This window comes from Panthera onca, chromosome A3 (assembly GCF_046562875.1).
Source record: "Panthera onca isolate mPanOnc1 chromosome A3, mPanOnc1 haplotype 2, whole genome shotgun sequence".
NCBI classification, from domain to species: domain Eukaryota; kingdom Metazoa; phylum Chordata; class Mammalia; order Carnivora; family Felidae; genus Panthera; species Panthera onca.
Genome location: NC_138341.1, coordinates 92,123,725 through 92,143,361, shown reverse-complemented (window position 1 = coordinate 92,143,361; position 19,637 = coordinate 92,123,725). Strand labels below are relative to the sequence as shown.

Genomic DNA, 19,637 nt, shown 5'->3' with positions numbered 1-19,637 from the left:
TACGCAGAGGTGGAGGCATGTCTTACCTTGAGGGTCTGCCTTTTTGTAAGCATTCCCAGCATCCACAAAGCTGGTGGCAGAATCATGCTTGCTCTGAAGCTGCATGTGGAGCTTGGCTGCCTGACAAAATGCATTTCCTGCAGCTGAGGAAGACAAGTCACTACAATTAATCACAGAGGAGCAAGTGTCCCCAGAGTGGCCCATGCTCTAAGTGCTGCACCTACTCCTAGAAAAGTTCCATGTCACTGAAAAGAAGCGTTGCAGTCAGAAGGATGTGTAAATGTGATCAAGTGACTCTCAGGTGTGTATAAAAAAACAGAAACAAGTTCAACCGGTGACAAAAGCCTCTCTCGGCCCCAGAAGACCTCCCAAGTGGCACCTGGGTGATGGGCCTCCATTTAGTACCAAAGCCAGTCATGTTCAACTCTGTCCCCCAGCATATACTAAACAGTGACTGGGGCTTCAAGCCACACATGTTTAAAGAAAGCTAAAACACTGAGGTCAAGGACACTTATTTGCTCATCTTTCTATCTCATAGTGTCCACTGGCCTTGGCTGTCATCACTGAAGAAACTGCTAATGGAAGCTCCTTGAACAAAGTAAGTATCTCAAGAGTGAATGTTAGGTCCACAATTTCAAAACTCAAAGTTTCTTCTTTTTTTTTTTTTTTTTTTTTTTAAATTTTTTTTTTTTCAACGTTTTTTATTTATTTTTGGGACAGAGAGAGACAGAGCATGAACGGGGGAGGGGCAGAGAGAGAGGGAGACACAGAATCGGAAACAGGCTCCAGGCTCCGAGCCATCAGCCCGGAGCCTGACGCGGGGCTCGAACTCACGGACCGCGAGATCGTGACCTGGCTGAAGTCGGACGCTTAACCGACTGCGCCACCCAGGCGCCCCCTCAAAGTTTCTTCTTAAATTATAACAAAATCTGACTGAACTTTATATGAGGTTTAACCTGACTTTAACTCCCATTTAGGGTGGACAACTTGCATATTCCCTGCAGGTTTGGTTACACAGTGGGATTGGTTACAAGGTGCTGCTGAGGTTTCTGTTGGGACGAGGTACAGTGTAAAGGTTTATGCACTTAAATTTTTCAGAAAAGGTTTTGATCAGGGACTGTAGACTCTAGAGGGGCAGAAAAGAATGAGGGAAGGAATCCACAGCAGAGCAGTCATGTGAACAAGGAACAAATGTTTGAAGGCAAGAAAAGGCTGGGAACAGAGGCTGGTGACAAGTCCATGCTGCCTGCAGGAGGGATAAATGTAGTGGGCAGGAGAGATGAAGGCTGAAGATGCCATTGGGCCAGTTCTGGGAGGCTTTAAATGTCAGCATGAGGAACCTGGACAAGGATAAACCCCCACTGTCATGAGGTTCTTGGCTCAGAGAGAACTACCACAGACTGGAAAACATGAGGCCCGTGGAGAACAGAGCTCAGTAAGGTGTGGAATAGGGAAGTCAGCACTAATAGGAATGGAGGGGAAAGAATTCCCTCTACAAGGAAAAACATGATGAAGAACATCATGAGACCTTTTAGTACTTAAAAAAATATATTTTTTGTAGCCATTTCAAAAACATTCAGAGAAGTACAGAAAATTGTGGGAGACACCAAAATACCCACTGCTGGTACTAAGAAATAAAGCATTCAATTCAACTAAACCTTTGGCTGTCATCCCTTGTCCTGACCCCTCTTCCAGAGGTAACCACACAATTCCTACTCAGGTTTCTGCACTTCCACCAGAGGGAAAAGTAGCAGTACATACTCCTGATCCAGCCTGCCCAGGTTCAATTCTGGCTCTGTGTAAGACAAAAAGAGTGCCCAGGCAGTTTTGAAAATACTCAGCCATTACATGGCACAGGGGCTGAGCAATTAGGATGCTGGCCCCCAGCTGGAGCTGGGACTGGAGAGCCCCCACCTACCAGGCTTTAACTCTTACACTGTGGATTATGGGGTCGGGGGTCCCGGAGAAGGGGTCAAGGCTGATGCTGCCAGGGGAGTGCCTCAGTAGCGGCTAACTGAATGGCAGCCTTGATGGGCTCTGCCTCAGGAGAGTACAGTTACAACATGGACCTCCCAATTACAGTGTTTCACTGTACTGGCTGGCTCCAGTTTTTCACATGCTGGCCACTCTCATTAGTACATGCAAATCTATCCTTAGACCACACCCTTACACCATGCAAGAGATACAAATACTGAGACAATACTCCTTTCTCCTCCACTGTTTTTAATACATTATAATTCAGGTGTAATGCATTTTGGAAATATATCCTTTTAACCTAAAACTAAACCTATAAAAGAACTGTACAGTCAGAAAGGGCTTTCACATTCATATATTTCTACAGCAATTTCTTCATTAAAATGCTTTTAAAGTGTCAGCCTTAATGGGTTGATTTGAACACACTGTACATACACCCTAACCTTAGACAACGTTCTATGTCAGTTATATCTCAATAAAGCTAGGGAAAAAGCAGATGGGGAAATGCACTTGCAGAGTGTAAGCGTCCTACTTTAGATCAAGCAGCAGCTACAGGCCAGGGCTAGACAACAATGTCCCTGCTCCAGGTGAAGGTTGTCTCCATTTTCACTAAAGAAATACCCTATCACAGAGACAACAAGCCCTCTTTGTGCACAAGGGTAGGGGATGAATTTGTTTCCCAAATCAGTGTATAGAGGGTTATCCCCTCTCAGACCGATAAAATAATTCCACTGATTGTTATGTGTAATTTCACTGGATAGAAAGCATTATGTTAAAAAGTGATAGTAAATCTGTTGGGGTTTATAAAAATAACACCTTGGCTGTCACATTTCTCAATGGAACCTCAATCAGCTACTACAGAGCTGTTCTCACAGTAAGAAATTCTCAACCAATGTGTAAGTAAAGAAAAATAGGCTTTGTTCACTTAGATCAAAGTTCTTTTCTCCCACACCATGGTGGCCACACCAGTTATTCAGCACACACACATCTCAGCCAACAGTAGGAAATGCAGACAGTTATTTCCTCCTTCAAGATGATTTTAAAGTTATTTGCCTGAAAAGCGAAATAAACAAAAACTTTATACATACCACTCCAATTTTTTGCCATCTTGAACATATTTGCAGCTCTGGTATACATTTCACAAGCCTCTTCTATTTTTGTGTTTCCTCTGAGAAAAATTTAAAAATGAGGTTAAGTTTTACTGTAGCAACCATCCACATCTCCAATTCACCCTCCCTTAAATAATAAGCATTTAATGAATGCTTACTATGTGCCAGCCAAGTATTCTAGAATTTTAACAGGTGCTCAAATGGTACGCTCTTATTATCCCTATTTCCCAAATCAGGAAACAGAGGCACAAAAGTAAATAACCCAAGGTCACACAACAAGAATGTCACAGAACTGTGACTCAAATACATATCTGGCTGATCTCAGAGCCTACAACCTTAACCAGAGTCCTTTTCATGCATGGAAATTGTAGTTTTGGATGAAGTGGAGAAATAAGAAGTATATTATTCAAATGGGATTAAATTTGAAGGATACATTTTTTACCCTTAATTTGGAAGAGTTTAGCACTATGCTTATTCAAAAACAAACAAGCAAACAAAACAACAACAACAACAACAACAACAACAACAAGTTGAAGCCGGAGCATAAAAGAAAGTGCCATGTTGTTTGACTGCTTTATTATCAGCTCTGGCAGGGAATGTTCCTTTCTCCAACATAGAAGGGGCCTCAGGGTCCAGCTGCTCACCCCATGTGTAAATGTATTTTACAACATCCTGAGAGGAAGAAACTCTATTGCTACTGGAATACATACTGTTCTGGAAAGTTCTTCAGTAGACAGCTGATTCCACTCAGGGAAAGCTCTAGCTGCTCAGACATTTCTTCTCACATAAAGGCAAAACTAATCCTCTGTAACTTGCACCAGGGTTTTCTAATTCAACCTTGTTCTTAGCTAAACTAAGGACCCTCTCTACCTCGTCTATCTACATTGAAAACATAAATAACCAGAGAATGAAGACAAAGCACTCTGTGCGAGTGGTTTAGGACATAAGGACTAGGAGAAAGGGGAGGTCAAGGCTGACCCTTAGAGAGTGGCACAATCTAAACAAGAGTGAGCACATACGCATATGCCAGAAACTTGAACAGGCTCTGTGCTCCCACAGAAGGACACAGACAGCTCTGTGTCAATACGTGTCCCAGAGCAGTACACTAAGGCCCAAGTGTGACTCACACCTTAGGCAGTAACTACTAACTGTCTTACCCCAGTTTAGTTCTTTAACTTCTTTGGGCCTCCATTGTTGCATGTGTAAACAGTGGATAATATGATCTATACTTGTGGGTTATTATCTTTTTTTAATTTTTAATGTTTATTTTTGAGGGACAGAGAGAGAGAGAACAAGCATGAGTGGGGTAGGGGCAGAGAGAGGTAGGGAGACACAGAATCTGAAGCAGGCTCCAGGCTCTGAGCTGTAAGCACAGAGCCTGATGGGGGGCTTGAACCCATGAGCCGTGAGATCATGACCTGAGCCGAAGTTGGACGCTTAAACGACTGAGCCACCCGGACGCTATAATACTTGTGGGTTATTATATAGATCAAAAGAAAAAATCCATATATAGTTGCCCTTGCAGGGTCTGACCCAGAGTAGGTACTCAATCAGGATGATTATTGTAACTAGATTGATGTACTGAAGGCATAAAAACTTTTGGGAATATTTGTACAAATAAGGGATCTGTCTTGATAAGGGACTTGTATCTGAAATATGTAAACAACACAACTCGAAAATAAAAAAGACTAGTAACTCAATTAAAAAATAGGTGAAGAATCTATTAGACGTTTCTTCAAAGACGACACACAAATAGCCAATAAGCACATGAAAAGATGCTCAACATCATTAGCCATCAAGGAAATGCAAGTCAAAACCACAAATGAGATCCCACTTCACACCCACTAGGATGGCTAGAATCAAAAGACAGATAAGAATAAATGTTAGGGAGGATGTGTAGAAACTGGACCCTCCTATACAGCTGGTACAAATATAACATGGCATAGCCACTGTTAACTTGGCAGTTTCTCAAAAGGTTAAACATAGTTACTGTATGAGCCAGCAACTCTGCTCCTTGGTATACACCCAAGAGAAATAAAAACACTATGTCCACACAAAAACTTGTATACAAACATTCACGTTCAAGGCAGCATTATTCGTAACTGCCAAACAGTGGAAACAACATAAATGTCCATCTACTGAAGAAAAGATAAATAAAATGTGGTCTATACATGGAATGGATATTGGACAATAAAAAGGAATGAAGTACTGATATATCAATGAACCTTGAAAACATCACGCTAAGTGAGAGAAGCCAGTCACGCATGAGCATATTGTAGGATATCTAGGATATGCAAATCTATAGAGACAGTAAACAGGTTGCCTACAGTGTTGGAGAAAAAGGAGGAGGGGCAAGGAGGATAGAGTTTTTTTTTGTGGCGGTGATGATATTCTAAAATGTACTGTTAGGATAGTTACACAGCTATCTGGACACTTTAAATGGGTGAATCATGGGGTGCCTGGGTGGCTCGGTCGGTTAAGCGTCCGACTTCGGCTCAGGTCATGATCTCACGGTCCGTGGGTTCGAGCCCCGCGTCGGGCTCTGTGCTGACAGCTCAGAGCCTGAAGCCTGTTTCAGATTCTGTGTCTCCTTCTTTCTGTGACCCTCCCCCGTTCATGCTCTGTCTCTCTCTGTCTCAAAAATAAATAAACGTTAAAAAAAAAAATTAAAAAAAAATAAATAAATAAAAAAAATAAATGGGTGAATCACATGGTATGTGAATTATATTTAAAGTTGCACCACTCCCTTCCCCCAACAAAAAAAGGAAAAAACAAACAAACAAACAAAACTTTGGCAGCTATGTCACACAGCAAATGACACGATGGTGAAAAGCCACACCAAAAATGTGGTGTCAGAATAAGCAAAGCTTTCCTTTAATCACACCCTCATGTTCCTTTTTCTCAACTTCAAATCTGCATATTAAAAAAAACCAATTAGCTAATTATCCTAATGGAAAATTCCTAAGTTTTCAATCTTTAGCCATAGCTCCTTGGAGTTAACAAAGACTTACCACTTTCTTGTCTTATTTTTCTAAAGCATACCAGGAATCTTGCACTGTAATTATAGTTCAATCATTCTTATTAAAGGTTTTCAAATAAAACCAGCTTAATTAAAATGTACTTTATCCTATTATTTTCAGAGACAGATTCAGCTAGGAATAATAGAACGCCTACATTATGCTAGGGTTTATGCTGGATATTTCCACATATGTTATGTCATTTTCTTTATTACAACCACCATTAAAGATGCTAACTACATTTGACAGAAGAGAAAATTGTACCTGGAAGTCAATGGCTGGCCCAAGGTTATCCAGCTAAAGTCAGTGGTGGAGCTGACACCTGATGTCAAATTCAGTGATCATTATATAAATAATGAATGTATTTTTTTATGAAGACTTAAGACCCTCACCTCTCCTAAAACAGAATCACAAGAAGTATACTCAGAAAAACCAGAGCACCAGAGAAACTCACTTGTCATAAACACAACATAACTTTAAGAATTCATGAAAAATGTACTTCTGAAATCACTCCAAATGCCTACTGTGTTCTATGCATGTGAAAGTTAAATTTTATAAGTTTTAAGGACAAACATTCAGAATTCACATTCAAATAATTCAAATGATTGTTATCCTAGGCCTCTATAAATGAGGTATAAGATCCTTGAAAAGAGAAACAAGTTTCTATGAGAGGATCTACATTATGAAGTGATAGAATTTAAGTACATGGCACTGAACTGACAAGAAGAAAAGCTAACTTGAGACAAACTTAACTATTTTTGGAGATTATCCTATCCTGAATTTGAAGAAGAAAATGCTTTCTCCACCATGAAAGAAAACAGTGACTAGCCTGCATAAGAACCACTACCACCACTACCATTCCCTCCACCACTATCATCTATCACCTTCACCACCTCCACCACTATCATCACTATTACCAACACCTCCACTACCATCACCACCACCATTACCACCTCCACCACCATCAATCACCTTCACCACCTCCACCACCATCATCACCATTACCAACACCTCCACTACCATCACCACCACCATTACCAACACCTCCATCACCACCACCACCACCACCTACACCATCATCAATCACCTTCACCACCTCTACCTTCACCACTACCATTACCGACACCTCTACCACCACCACCTTCATCATCATCACCACCACCACCACTTCTACCACCACCACCATCACCTCCATCCTCTCCACCATGCAGCCCCAGCTGACCCCACCACCCCTCAATTCTATGAGCAAGGCTGACTCCCTCCTCTTCTTGATTATGCTTATTCAGGAGACATTCACTGAGATCAGTAAATGTCAGAAAGGCTAAGAAAAGAATGTTCTTGCCCAAGAGGAGATCAGAATGCTGAGGAAAAAATATTTAACTTCAGGGCTGGAAAAGATCTGAGAGTACTCATCCCACCTTCCATGTTCCACTGAAGAGATGTGGTCAGAGCCATGACATGTCCCACTGGTGAACTGCAGAGCTGCAATCCCATCCTGTCTGTTCCCATTCAGATGCTGGGGAGGTGGGGGGAGAGGAAGGGGTGGGGAGGAAGAAGGTGGGGAGGAGGGGGGAAGAAGCCAGACTGGGAAATTACATCCCATTATTTCAAGGAGCTCCAATAATATTTACATGCAGACAAATCACTGATCTTTTAAAAACCAATTAATCCTCGAATAATCTAAAGTCTTGATTTTTCCTCATCCTGAGTAAGAACTATTTCAGAGCACTACAAAACACTGGCAACTATAGTACATCCTCTTCTAAGACTGGGTGGGAAGAGGGGGACGTTAAAGTAGAATTATGAGGACTAATGGCACACACATCCTGAGACCTACCCAAAAGCAAAGGAGGCAACTGCTGAGGTACAAATAAAGCTGCTTCTAAAATCACAAAATACCTGAGTAAAAGTATAAAAGGTGATAACTGACAGTGCTGTGATAATGTGAAAGCAGAATTAGAGACAAAATCTAACCCTATCATCAGAGTATGCTGAAGGGATGTCAAACTACACCAAAGGATTACAAACAGGGAGAAGCCCCACAAACAGGACAGCTCCTTATGTTCACTATGAGCAACATTACTTTAGCCTATAGGCTGACTGAGGACAGACACTACCACAGGGCTTGGCACACAGGCCTCAATAATAATGCTGACTTCTCAGAGTCTGGATGGAAGAAACTATCCATAGTACAGTTTTTTGATAGTGTTCCCATATATCATTCGAAACAATAAGCAAATACAGAAAGCATCCAGAAAAGGAGAGGAAAATTAGGAATCTGTTTAAAATATCTCTACCATTAATAGAAACACTGTTTCTCTACTCACAACACTTCTGACATCAAACCTGCAGCATTTTCCACACCAAGCAATTTTCTAGTTCTCTGCAGCCACCAGCTGGGTGTCCTACAATTCAATTCAATTGTGACACTACTCAGTCAGTGCAGACCTCACAGGTTAAGGGCCTAGTCCCACAAGACTGCCCCCACTTCAGACACCAATCTCAAGCAGTGAGTCCTCAAAGTACTCATATCTCTAACTTGGCTACAAATCAGGGGTTCCCACAACCCCCTCTTCAATCTGATTAATTTGGTAGAACTCACAGAACTGAGGGAAACTATTTATGATCACAAATGATGTAACTCAGAAGCAGCTAAATGGAAGAGATGTATCCAGGGAGGTATATAGGCAGGGAGTGCAAGGGGCATCCACACCAGCTCCAGGGGTGCCACATGCTCACCACCTCCACATGCTCACCACCTCAGAAGTTTTCCAAACCCATCATTTAGAGTTCTGTTAAGGTTCCATACACAGGCATGACTGATCACTGGCCACTGGTGATTAACTCAGTCCCCAACCCCTCTCCCCTCCTGGGAGGCTTAGGGGTGAGGCCGAAATTTCTAACCCTCTAATCATATGGTTGGCTCCTCTGACAACCAGCCCCCATCCTGAAGCCAACTGGGAACCCACCAACAGTCACCTCATTAGCATACACTACAGTATGGTTGAAAGGGGCTTATTATGATACAGGAAATGCTTCTCTCACCCTCACCACTCAGGATCCCACAAGGTCTTTACTGTGTCAGGAACCAGGGATGAAGAACAAATATATACTTCCCATTATATCACAACATCACAGCCACATAGAACTATTTATTCTATTTTTTACCTTCCATAAACAACTTATTTTCATCTGCACTTCATTTCTATAATCTCTAGATTCTAAAAACTTGTTTTCCTAGATAAACACAACCCTTTCAAGATTAATTAACTGCTAAGTTTAATATATTTCTAAACAGTCCAACTTCTTTCATGCGATGCAGAGAGTAGAGGTCTGCAGCAGGGAGAAGCTCTTCATCAAGCTACCTTGAACTCTTATACCAAAAATGTCTATAAAACCATTAGATCAAGGTCATTTGTTTTTTCACAAACAGTAATAGGAGGAGTAGTGACCAGGACACAGTTTTGGACAAAGTCAGACTATAGGAATACTGTCATTTATTAGATAGGTCCTGCCAGCACAGAGCAGGCAGCCCCTCCAGGGCCTCAGAGAAATTCCACCAGAGCAGCCAGCAGAAGCTGGGCATGAGGACCACACCATCAACACTGATGCAGCCTCAGTGCCCTGTCTTGGCCTCTGGATTCCATTTTCTGAGAACTTTTCACTTTAAAAATAATCATAGATTCTTAGACACAGGAAACAATCTGAGACATTTAAGGAATGTCTGACAAAAGTGTCATTTCCTGAAATGAAGTTTGCGAGAACATGTAGAGCAAAGAAAGTTGGTTTTGATTTTGGTAACAGTCCCAGTGCCTGGACTTGGTATGGAGAGTCACCTTTCTTACAGAGAAGAGAATGTATATTTGGACCTATTAATAAAACAAATCAAGATACTTAAATATACAAGAAAACGAACAACAGTAATTATTGGATAAACTCAGAAATGACATGCACAACATGACTTGTCATGAGAAGTTTTTACATTTAATCTCAATCTTTATAAAAATTCAATCTTCAAACTGAATCTCAATCTGGAAGAAACACTGATGAGACCTGTAAATTCTACAGGATCATGGTTAGTGACTAAATACCAACTTGTCCTAACATCCTCCAAACCCAGACACATCAACAAGAAGCAGATACAACCACCTGTAATCCGTGCCAACAGCAAAATTAGGAGAGAGAATTCAACAAGATGAAGAAATAATAGACTGGAGAAATAAAACCCCCCAACTAGCAGAGCCAGTGACACTGCTCCTGCTGGACGACAGGAGGAAATGCATGGACATGAGGGGATGAGGCAGGGTCCAGCAGCAAGGAAGGGCTGCACAAGAGTGAGGGAACATGGAAGCCAGGTGGAGACCTAGAGGGCTGGAGCACTGGGCCTGGGGAACTAGAGGGGAACTTGGCTAGAGGTGGCCCTGCTTCTGGGGAAGGCAGGGGCAGATCTATGGAAGCTTAGTCGTGAAGGGAAAGACAGCAAGTGGTGGAAGCTAAGAGTCTTAGAAAACAAAGGGGTGTCACAGCACTGGGAGTCACACCAAGCCCCTACTCACCCCTCCCTTATACTTGTCATCAAAAAAAGTCCTTAATGGTATCAACAGAAGAGAGCGTTCAAATTAAGAAACCCGTGAAACCACCCAAACCCCTCATCTTTCATCACAGAAACAAATTTTGTTATGAGACCAAGAAACTCCAACACTCTCTAAACAGAAAAAGGTAAGCAGCATCCATACAAAGCTACAATGTTCCAAGAACAAAAACTCTGCAGCTGACAAAAATGTTCCCCCCAAACTATCCCAAGGCAAACAATCCCATATAACTTAAATATTATTAAACAATCATTTATAGATATGAAACTATACCACAGTTCAGAAATTCAAAATTCAGAATGCAAGAGCATTCAGGGGAACAGAATATTCCACCTCAAAATAAACTACTTTGGCATAAGGAAAATGAGAATGGAGGAAAATGAGAATAGCAGATACAGAAAGACCCTTTCTCAGAGCTTCCCCTATCTGAATAAATGCCGAAACTTCTAAGAAATGGGGACTGCCATAAATCCCCTCTCCTGGAAAAGTTTTATGGTCGTGAAGCAGATGGAAAGTTGATACAGAGATGGGCTTGCACAAACAAACCTCACTCCTTTGTTCTCCAGTCTGCTGCTTCTTGGAAGCCTAAAACCTTTTGTCTTGACACTTCTCTACAAATGCACTGTTCTTTAAGATGCTATAAGCCCAAGTTCCAATCACCCCTTTGAGTTACCCATCACTGTACATGTTCAATACACTATTTATTCTTGTTAGTCTATATTCTGTCTAATTTGTAGAGCCCCAGCTGGAGAACCCAGGGGAGTAGAGAAAAAAGGTGAAGTTCTTCCTTCCTTACATGCACAAAAAATAAGACTATGAACTCGTTTCAAATTCTAGAAATTCTAGAAGGAAAGAAAGAAAAAGACCAAATAATTTCAGAAATAAAATCTTGGCTAGAACACACCTACAGGGAGAACAGATTCTACTGACACTGAGGAGAAAAATAAAAACACCCACGAGAATGGAAATGAAACAAGGGAGGGAAAAGGATCTAAGAAAAAGTGACAGAGAGGATAAGCAAAGAGCCAATATCCATGTAACTGGAGTCCCTGAAAAGGGAAGTAAAATATATCAAAACATTGAAACAATACTTAAAACTACACTTTCAGAAAATTTTATGGAAACAAAAGAAGAACTGAATCAAAATACCAAAAGGGCCTACCATGTACTGGGAAAACGGACTCAGAATGGTCTACTGTAAAACACATATAATAAAACTATTATATTTTATAAAGAAAAGCTCCAGGCTTCCAGGCAAAGTCACTTACAAAATTAAGAAAATCAGGTTAACTTCAACCAGACATCAACAGCAACATACAAAGCAGACAACATACAAAGCAAAACAATAGGAAACATTTCTAAGCAAGCTCAAGGGAAAAACAGTGTGAGCCAAATATTATACAACCAGCCAAGCCAACCATTAAATACCAGCGATAGAAGCAAGAACTTAAGGAATATCGCACTGGCTTCCATCTATGAGATAACTAGGGAACATAAGTAAAAATGCTGATGGTGGTGGCACGGAATATGTTTTATTATAGATCTAAGACAAAAAACAAACAAAAAGAGACAGAATCTGTTCCCAAAACAGATCTTCCCAACATCTGTTCCCAAAAAGTACAAATAACTGAACCCTGTCCTCCCACACACATATCACTGGACAAAGGGGAAAATTTAGAACAGGCTCAGTGATTGGCACATAGGTAATGGGTGTCTTTCACAGCAAACAAATTCTAGATGCTTACTGGAGCTAAGGGTACTAAAAAAGGTTACCAGTAGAACAAAAATACAAAATTTCCTAAATAAAAACCAAAGAAAAGAGATCACATGAAGACTGCAAATAAAACATTACACGTAATAAATAGAACAAAGCAGGATGACAGAATTAAAAACCAATCATATACCAGTCGTACCAATAATATAAATGGACTGAAGATTTTTAGATTTTCTCAGAAAACAAAAGCCAATACAATATTGTGTGCTCAATACAAGAAATACAACTAAAATAAAGCTATTCTGAAAGGTTTAAGAATAAAGACATGGTCAAAAGGATACCACATACATCAACCAACTTTTATTTGATTTGTTCCAACAACAAATAACCGCCCAATCTCCACAAGCTTCTTTCTCACTCACTTTACCTGTTATTGCAGACTGATGGTGCTGGTTCTTTCTCCATGTGTCATGTCTCTCTATTCTGAATACAGCCCTCTCTCTAGTGTACTCTTATGACAGAGAAAAACCACAGCAGAAGGGGAAGTGCACTTTGCCCAGAGCCCAGCAGCACAGGTACCACGGCAGCAGGCAGAATGTACAATCCTCTTACATAATACAGTCCTAAAAGCAGGCAAACGCAAATAAGAAAGCAAGGACTGCTACTCCAGTATCAAACAAGGCAGAATCTGAGCTCAAAAACATCAAAAGAAAGAAAGAAATTCACTTCTTAATGCTAAAGATACAATTCATAATGAAATTATAGTAGTTGTGAACATCTATATACCAAAACATAGTAGACACCTTTATAAAGCAGAAACTACAAGAGATGCAAGAAGACAGAAACACACTTATAAGAGGAGACATGACTATACCCATTAGTCCAAAGCAAGTCAAGGGGACAAAAAATAAACACAAATGTGAAAGGCCTTGACAACATAATCAATGCCTAGATTTTCAGGATCTCTATCAAGTCATACACTCCGAGGAGAACATCCACCTTCTTTGCAAGTGTGCACGGGCCATTCATGAACACCAATCATATATCAGGTGGGAAAGAAAACCTCAGTAAGTTCTCTGATTATAATGAAATAAAACCAGAAATAAAAAATCAGGCTGCCTGGGTGGCTCAGTCAGTTGAGTGTCTAACTTCGGCTCAGGTCATGATTTCATGGTTCCTGAGTTCGAGTCCCACCCACATTGGGCTAGCTGCTGTCAGTGTAAAGCTTGCTTCGGATCCTCTGTTCCCCTTTTTCTCTGCCCCTCCCCAGTTTGTGCTCCCTCTCTCAAAATTAATAAACATTAAAAAAATAAAAAAATAAAAATCACATACAAGAAAAAAGCACCTTCATCTGGAACACAACCTGCAAACAACTCTTGGGACAAAGGGGAAACGAATTACAATAAAAAACACTATATACCAGGATCTGGGGGATACAATTAAAACATTAACACAATTTTAAAGGAAAACTCATACATCAATATTTGGATCCACATAACTAAAATAACGGAAATACTGAAATATTCCATCCTCCATTTTCCCCAAAGGAGCCAGAGGGCAAAAGAAAAGGAGCAACAGAGGTAAATAAAGCAGTAAACAGGAAACTCATAATACCTCTCAGTCAAAATATTAGCTGTTAGGAGAAAAAGGATCAAAAGAATCAAGAGAGAAGGGGAAACACACAAACACAAAAGTGACAGAGGAAAACAACTACTGAAATAAAGAACATTAAAAAAAGTCCAGATTTCACTAGAAAAGGGTTCCAACCTGAACCTTCAAAGACCAGAGCACCGGGTGAAAGGAAAATGTCTGTATTCTCATGAGGCACTTGTCACATCAATACTTCAACTTGATGGACCATCCACAAATGAATTGCAAAGACAGTAATTCAAAAGAAAATATTTAAAAACAGAATCTAATAGCACATTAAAAAACAATACATTATAATCCATAGGAATTCAAGGAACGCCCCAACAGTTCAATATGAGGCTATCCAATCATTAACATATTAGTAACTAAGGAGAAAAATCATGTTTGTCTCCACAGATATTAAAGAGACATTCAAAATATAACTCTTCTGGGGTGCTGGGTCCCCTTCTACCTCTTCTAAACAAACACACCTCACAGGGCTCATGAGAATGAGAGAATATACGGTGAGCACTGCAAAAACTGCAAAAATGCAAACAGAATAAGGCCAATCTAGAAAGAGTTTGCCATTTGATACATAAACTGTAACTTGGCACTAATATTAGAAAACCAAATGTTCATAAATTAACAGTAATATAGCTCCATGCAGCTTAATAAGCATTCTAATACCTCAGTCAATCCTTACAATTCCGAAAAGCAGATTCTTTCCCTTTGCCCACTTGAAAGCTGAGAAAAACAAACTCCAAGAATGATTTACTGGGCTAGGGGTCACCACACTAATAGAGAGAGACTGAACTTAGGTTTGGTCTTCCTATATGTAATAATATAGGATACATTATTATAGCTTGTATATATGTTATAATTACCCAATATGTAGGTCTATTTTTTATATTCTAACATAATAAATTTATAATAAATGTACATATATATTTCATATACTATACTACTTGTCTCTAAATAAATCTGAGCTTAATGATTTTTCTTTTTTTAATGTTCAATCTGCACTTGAGTATCTATTGTAACTGAGGGGGTCCTAAATGCTTTACAAATGCTATCATATGTCCTCACCATATTTTGGCAAAACTTAAACACAATCTCTGTAGAAATAAAGCTGAGTGAAGAATACTGAAAATTTATGGCCTACAATGTTTAAGAAATATTCCCAATTTTCAAAATCAGCTAGGAAATTGTAGACTCATAATTGTTTCAAGATAACCCAGTAGGATCTTTCATTAAATTTACTTTGACACTGCCAAATTTATGGCTCTTTACAAGCTTTATGACTGGACAGCATTCAAAAGCAGGAGAAGGCAGTATTAACCATGCAGAACATCTTCTGACTGTCATTCTCAAGCAGCCATTTCCTTTCATGTGTACTGTGCTGGCTAGCCCCCATCTGGCCTCCTACAACAAGATGGAGAAGACAGCAAGAGATGCCTTAGCAACTCCAAACTTTACTTTACTGTCATACTCAGGCCAGTTTAAGATCTCACTTGCAGCTCTTTAAGATTTTACATTTGAATTTGAAATTAACTACAAAATTTAATAGCTCACTCCTGGGAACAAACGAATTGAAAACGCTACTCTTTTGGTGGTAGTTTTGCTATACTGTGCTAAGCCCTTCAGAAAGAGTAAGTTTTAATTCAATTCCACAACTACAAAAACTCACTACTGTCTAAATGGCAGTCAAGAAGAAAAGAAGAACACCAATAAGGGGTATTTTGTGATGGTTGCACCCCTTAGTGGCTTAGGAACATCTTGCAGACTAGCATGGGACTTGTGCCTTGTACACAGAATACATGACTGACCTTTTCTCGGGAACATACAATGTATATTTTCATGTAATCTTACTGAAAGCAACAAAAAAGGAAGAGCTATAGTATAGTAGTAACAATACAGTATTGCCACAAAACCAGTGTGGGTGCTGGATAAACATGGAGTGAAGGAGATGAGCTCCTAATACATTTTAATCTGCAGTTAGGATAATGAGAATGAGTCCATGTAAAATATGCTGCAATAGGCTGAGCACCTTCTAATTCTAATGGCTGCCATGTCATCAAAACAGCATCATCTGTCGCCTTTAAAGCACGAACTGGTCGGCTCTTAAATACATGGCTCAAATGATACTGACACTGATGATACATCGGTATGTGAGTTTTGTTAACTCAGGAGTCTGACATGGAAGTGGACTACACTGTGGTTTCAAGAAAGAATAACAAGTAGATGGGAAAATTCTGTATCAAAAGAAGGGTGACAGGGTAGACTACCAGGTAACCCAGTCTAGAAGGATGAGGACAGGTACAGATGATGCCAGACATAATAGAAGATTCTAAACATCTAAAATTGACACAGAATCGGTCTTCCCACAGTAACTGACAGAGAAACTAGGGCTGGTTTTTAGCTTCAAGTAATTATATACTATTAAAACTCAGAGAACTGAGTACTCTTCTTCCCCAAGATTTCCTGGAACCAAGTATCACTGAAAATAACACAATTACTCCCCATAGGATAAATAACACATGGTACAAAGCCCTTTCAAATCTTTCATTAAAGGACCAAAGATCCAGTCCTAAAGGTCTTTGGCTCTGAAATCCTGTCAAAGTCACTTAATCTGTCTGGCCCTCTACTTCCTTGGTAAATATCAGCTGACAATTTTGGCAAGTATGCTAATTAATATCATAGTCACCTTCTCCAATGGTTCTAAATGTTTTACATGCATAAACTCACTGAACCCTCACTATTAGATGTACTATTATTACCCCTTTTTACAGCAGACGAAACTGGGGCACGGAGAGGCTAAGTAACTTGCCCCCCATCCAAAAGCCTGCCATATCCAGGCCAGACCTGGGACGCAATGACTTTTATGCAGGTTAAAGACAACAGTTTTCCTATAAGGCCTGTCAATGAAATAGGTGATCAACAATCAAGGAGAGAAAAGATGTTTGTTTACAAACAAAAGCCTTTTCAAAATCCTTTTAGGATTATTGGCTCAAGACTTGGCCAAGCTTCATCAAAACAATAACGCAACACCACTTCACAAAAAGGAGGGTTCCCTTGAGTCAAGTATCAAGTGCTGTAATGTTCTCCTCTGCCAATTATAGATTCTCTTCCAGGGAAACACATCCTGACTTGAAATATGCTGTGACATTAAGATCACCTCCAGGCAGGAGGTGCTAGGACATTAAATTCTATTCAAATATATTTTAAATGCTTTATGAATCACAGAAAGGCGCTATTGTTTGGTGTTAGCATCAAGCATGAGAGAATGCTCCTTATAAATCATCATAACTTTTAAAGGGGAACAAAGTTATAATTCACTGCTATGTTCCAAACTACACATCACAGGAGAATTTAGAAACCAGCTAGGATAAATGCCCTTCCCAAGGTTCTTGAGGTTAGGAACCTTTACTTTTATGCATCTTTGCTTCCTGTACTACTGTGCACTGCATGAAACCTGCATCTAAGCATTTCCTGGAGATGTATCCACAATGGTAAAGTATTATATTATAATCAAGAGAATGAAGATGGCAAAACAAGCAGATTCCAAACTGAATTTAGTACATAAAATAAAATTGTTGAATAATGTAACAAGTATTGGTCCTTCTCAAAAATAAAAATATGTTCTTGATGTCGGCAAAGGATCTTCACTTTCAAAAAGAAAAACACCACCACCACCACCACCACCACCACCACCACCACCACCACCACCAGGAAATTTCAGCCTCTCTAATCCTAAACAGCTGAATCATTCACATATTCAACCACCCAGAACGGTCAGTACAGGCTCTGCTTTTTGGGAAGTCCGAATTTAAAACCTTACCCCAGGAGAACAGAAAATTACAGAAAATTAACGGGATTCCCAAAAGACGCCTACTTAGGAGCTGCGTTTATCCTTAATCAAACAGGAGGCCCTGGCAAACCGATCAATCTCTGGTGAAGTAAAAATACTATACTGAGAAAACGTATTCCTTCTCCAACGAACGTTTATTAAATGCCTACTTGGCACAAGGCAAAGGAGCACCCCATCTCTGGAACGGGGGCGCCGCGCCAGTCTGCTCTTGCTCGGGGCCCACCGCCCAACCAGATGCCCCCAGATGCGCGGGCCAGGCGCCGGGGCAGGGGTCCCCGGACCCGCCCCTCCGGCTCCTCCTGGGTTCGCCTCCGGCCAACCCAAGTCTCTGAGAGATGCGGGTTCAGCCGTGGGGAAAAGAACAAACTGTCCTGCCGCGGCGGTGACGGCCCTCCTCCAAAAGAGGCCACGGGACCCCCGCAACAACGCAGGGACAGCGCCGGGCCGGAGGGGGCGTGGAGGGGTGGGGGGGCCCTCTGGGGACCCCAGGGGATATCTGGAGGGTGCGCTGCGGCTGACGGACTGCGAGAGACTGTAGAGGTTCTGGGGAGCGTGTGAGGGAGAGGTCTGGGGGCTTTAGGGGATGGGGGGCACGCAGGGGTGCTGAGATCCCCTGGGGCGTTCTTGGGAGAGGGGTCCCTGGGAGGCTCTAAGACTTAGGAGCTCTCTGGAGGATGTATGGGAAATGAGGGCCGCTGGGCGTTCCAGAGGTGGAGGGGGGATTCAACAGGGCGCGCATGGGGGTCGGGCAGCTAGGGAGAGGGCCTGGGAGGAGACCCCTTCAGGGCACGCGCGGTCTAGCGCTCACCCAAACAGCCCTCGGAGGAAGGAGTGGGAGGCCTTGACTCTCTTCTCCGCCTCCGCCATCAGCTGCACCGCCTCACGCTCCTTCCCCGCGCTGTCCATGTCGCCTGCTATCGCCGCCACAACCTCCTAACCTGGCTCGGATGCGCCTTCCGCGCTTTCACCCTCCTCTCGCAGCAGCCGGTCGCGCAGGCATGGCGCGCAAGGCCTACCGGGACTTGTAGTCCAAGGCTGGTCACTGGCGGCGGAGATGCGCGAGGCCTCAACTACAATTCCCAGAAGGCCGCTGAGCCGGGCCGGGTGGAGATCTGAGCTAGCGGACTAGCGGCGCCCGGGATTTCGAGATGGGGGGCGTGACTCTCTGTATGGGTCTTAGTCCAAGGTGAACTTTAATCTTTCAAGTATACGGGGAAATGGAAAATGCCCCGTGGCTTTCCAGTAAGGATAACCTCAAACATGCAGCCTCACGTTGGTTCAGGAATCCCTGCTCACCACGACTGATAACCTGGCAATGGGATGGTTGAGCAAACGGAGGATAACAGATTGGAACGTTCAACCTACGCCCCAATTTTGCAAAAGGGAATGTAACGCAGCCACCAAAAGCAATTTCATTAACCATGTGATGCCTATCCACCCACCCACCCGCCAGCAACAGCTGGCAGAGAGAGCCATTTTTATCTCCAGAGCAAGGCGTTTAAGAATGTAATTATTTTCCCCAATATAAATTCAGAGTTATTTTTCAGTCCCCGCATATTTCAGCCTTATGTTGGCCCTCTCCTCCTTGGTTATAAATGAGTTGCATTTATGCTATATATGCGTAATCCACTCTTTTAATTGACCGAATTATTTTCTATGGATGGGAGGCTTTGAACTCTCGTATCCTTTACGTGGTGCTGGCCATAGGGGGTGAGTCTTCTGGAGCACAATTCT

General features: G+C 41.6%; 1 protein-coding gene across 3 annotated transcripts in view; it reads right to left on the bottom strand.

Annotated features, from left to right (window-relative positions):
• NAPB (NSF attachment protein beta) overlaps positions 1-18,907 on the bottom strand; it is a 41,110-nt gene extending 22,203 nt beyond the window's left edge. For 2 of the 3 annotated variants that reach the window (XM_078444306.2, XM_081795311.1), the window contains exons 1-3: positions 18,712-18,907; positions 3,063-3,142; positions 27-143 (exon numbers count right to left, since the gene is read on the bottom strand). In XM_078444306.2, coding sequence (XP_078300432.1) covers positions 27-143; positions 3,063-3,142; positions 18,712-18,809 — 295 coding nt within the window. In that variant the 5' untranslated portion in view covers positions 18,810-18,907. Of the gene's footprint in view, positions 1-26; positions 144-3,062; positions 3,143-18,711 lie in introns of those variants that run through there. The other variant, XM_078444307.2, reaches the window with a different exon arrangement.
• Between the last annotated feature and the right edge of the window lie 730 nt (positions 18,908-19,637).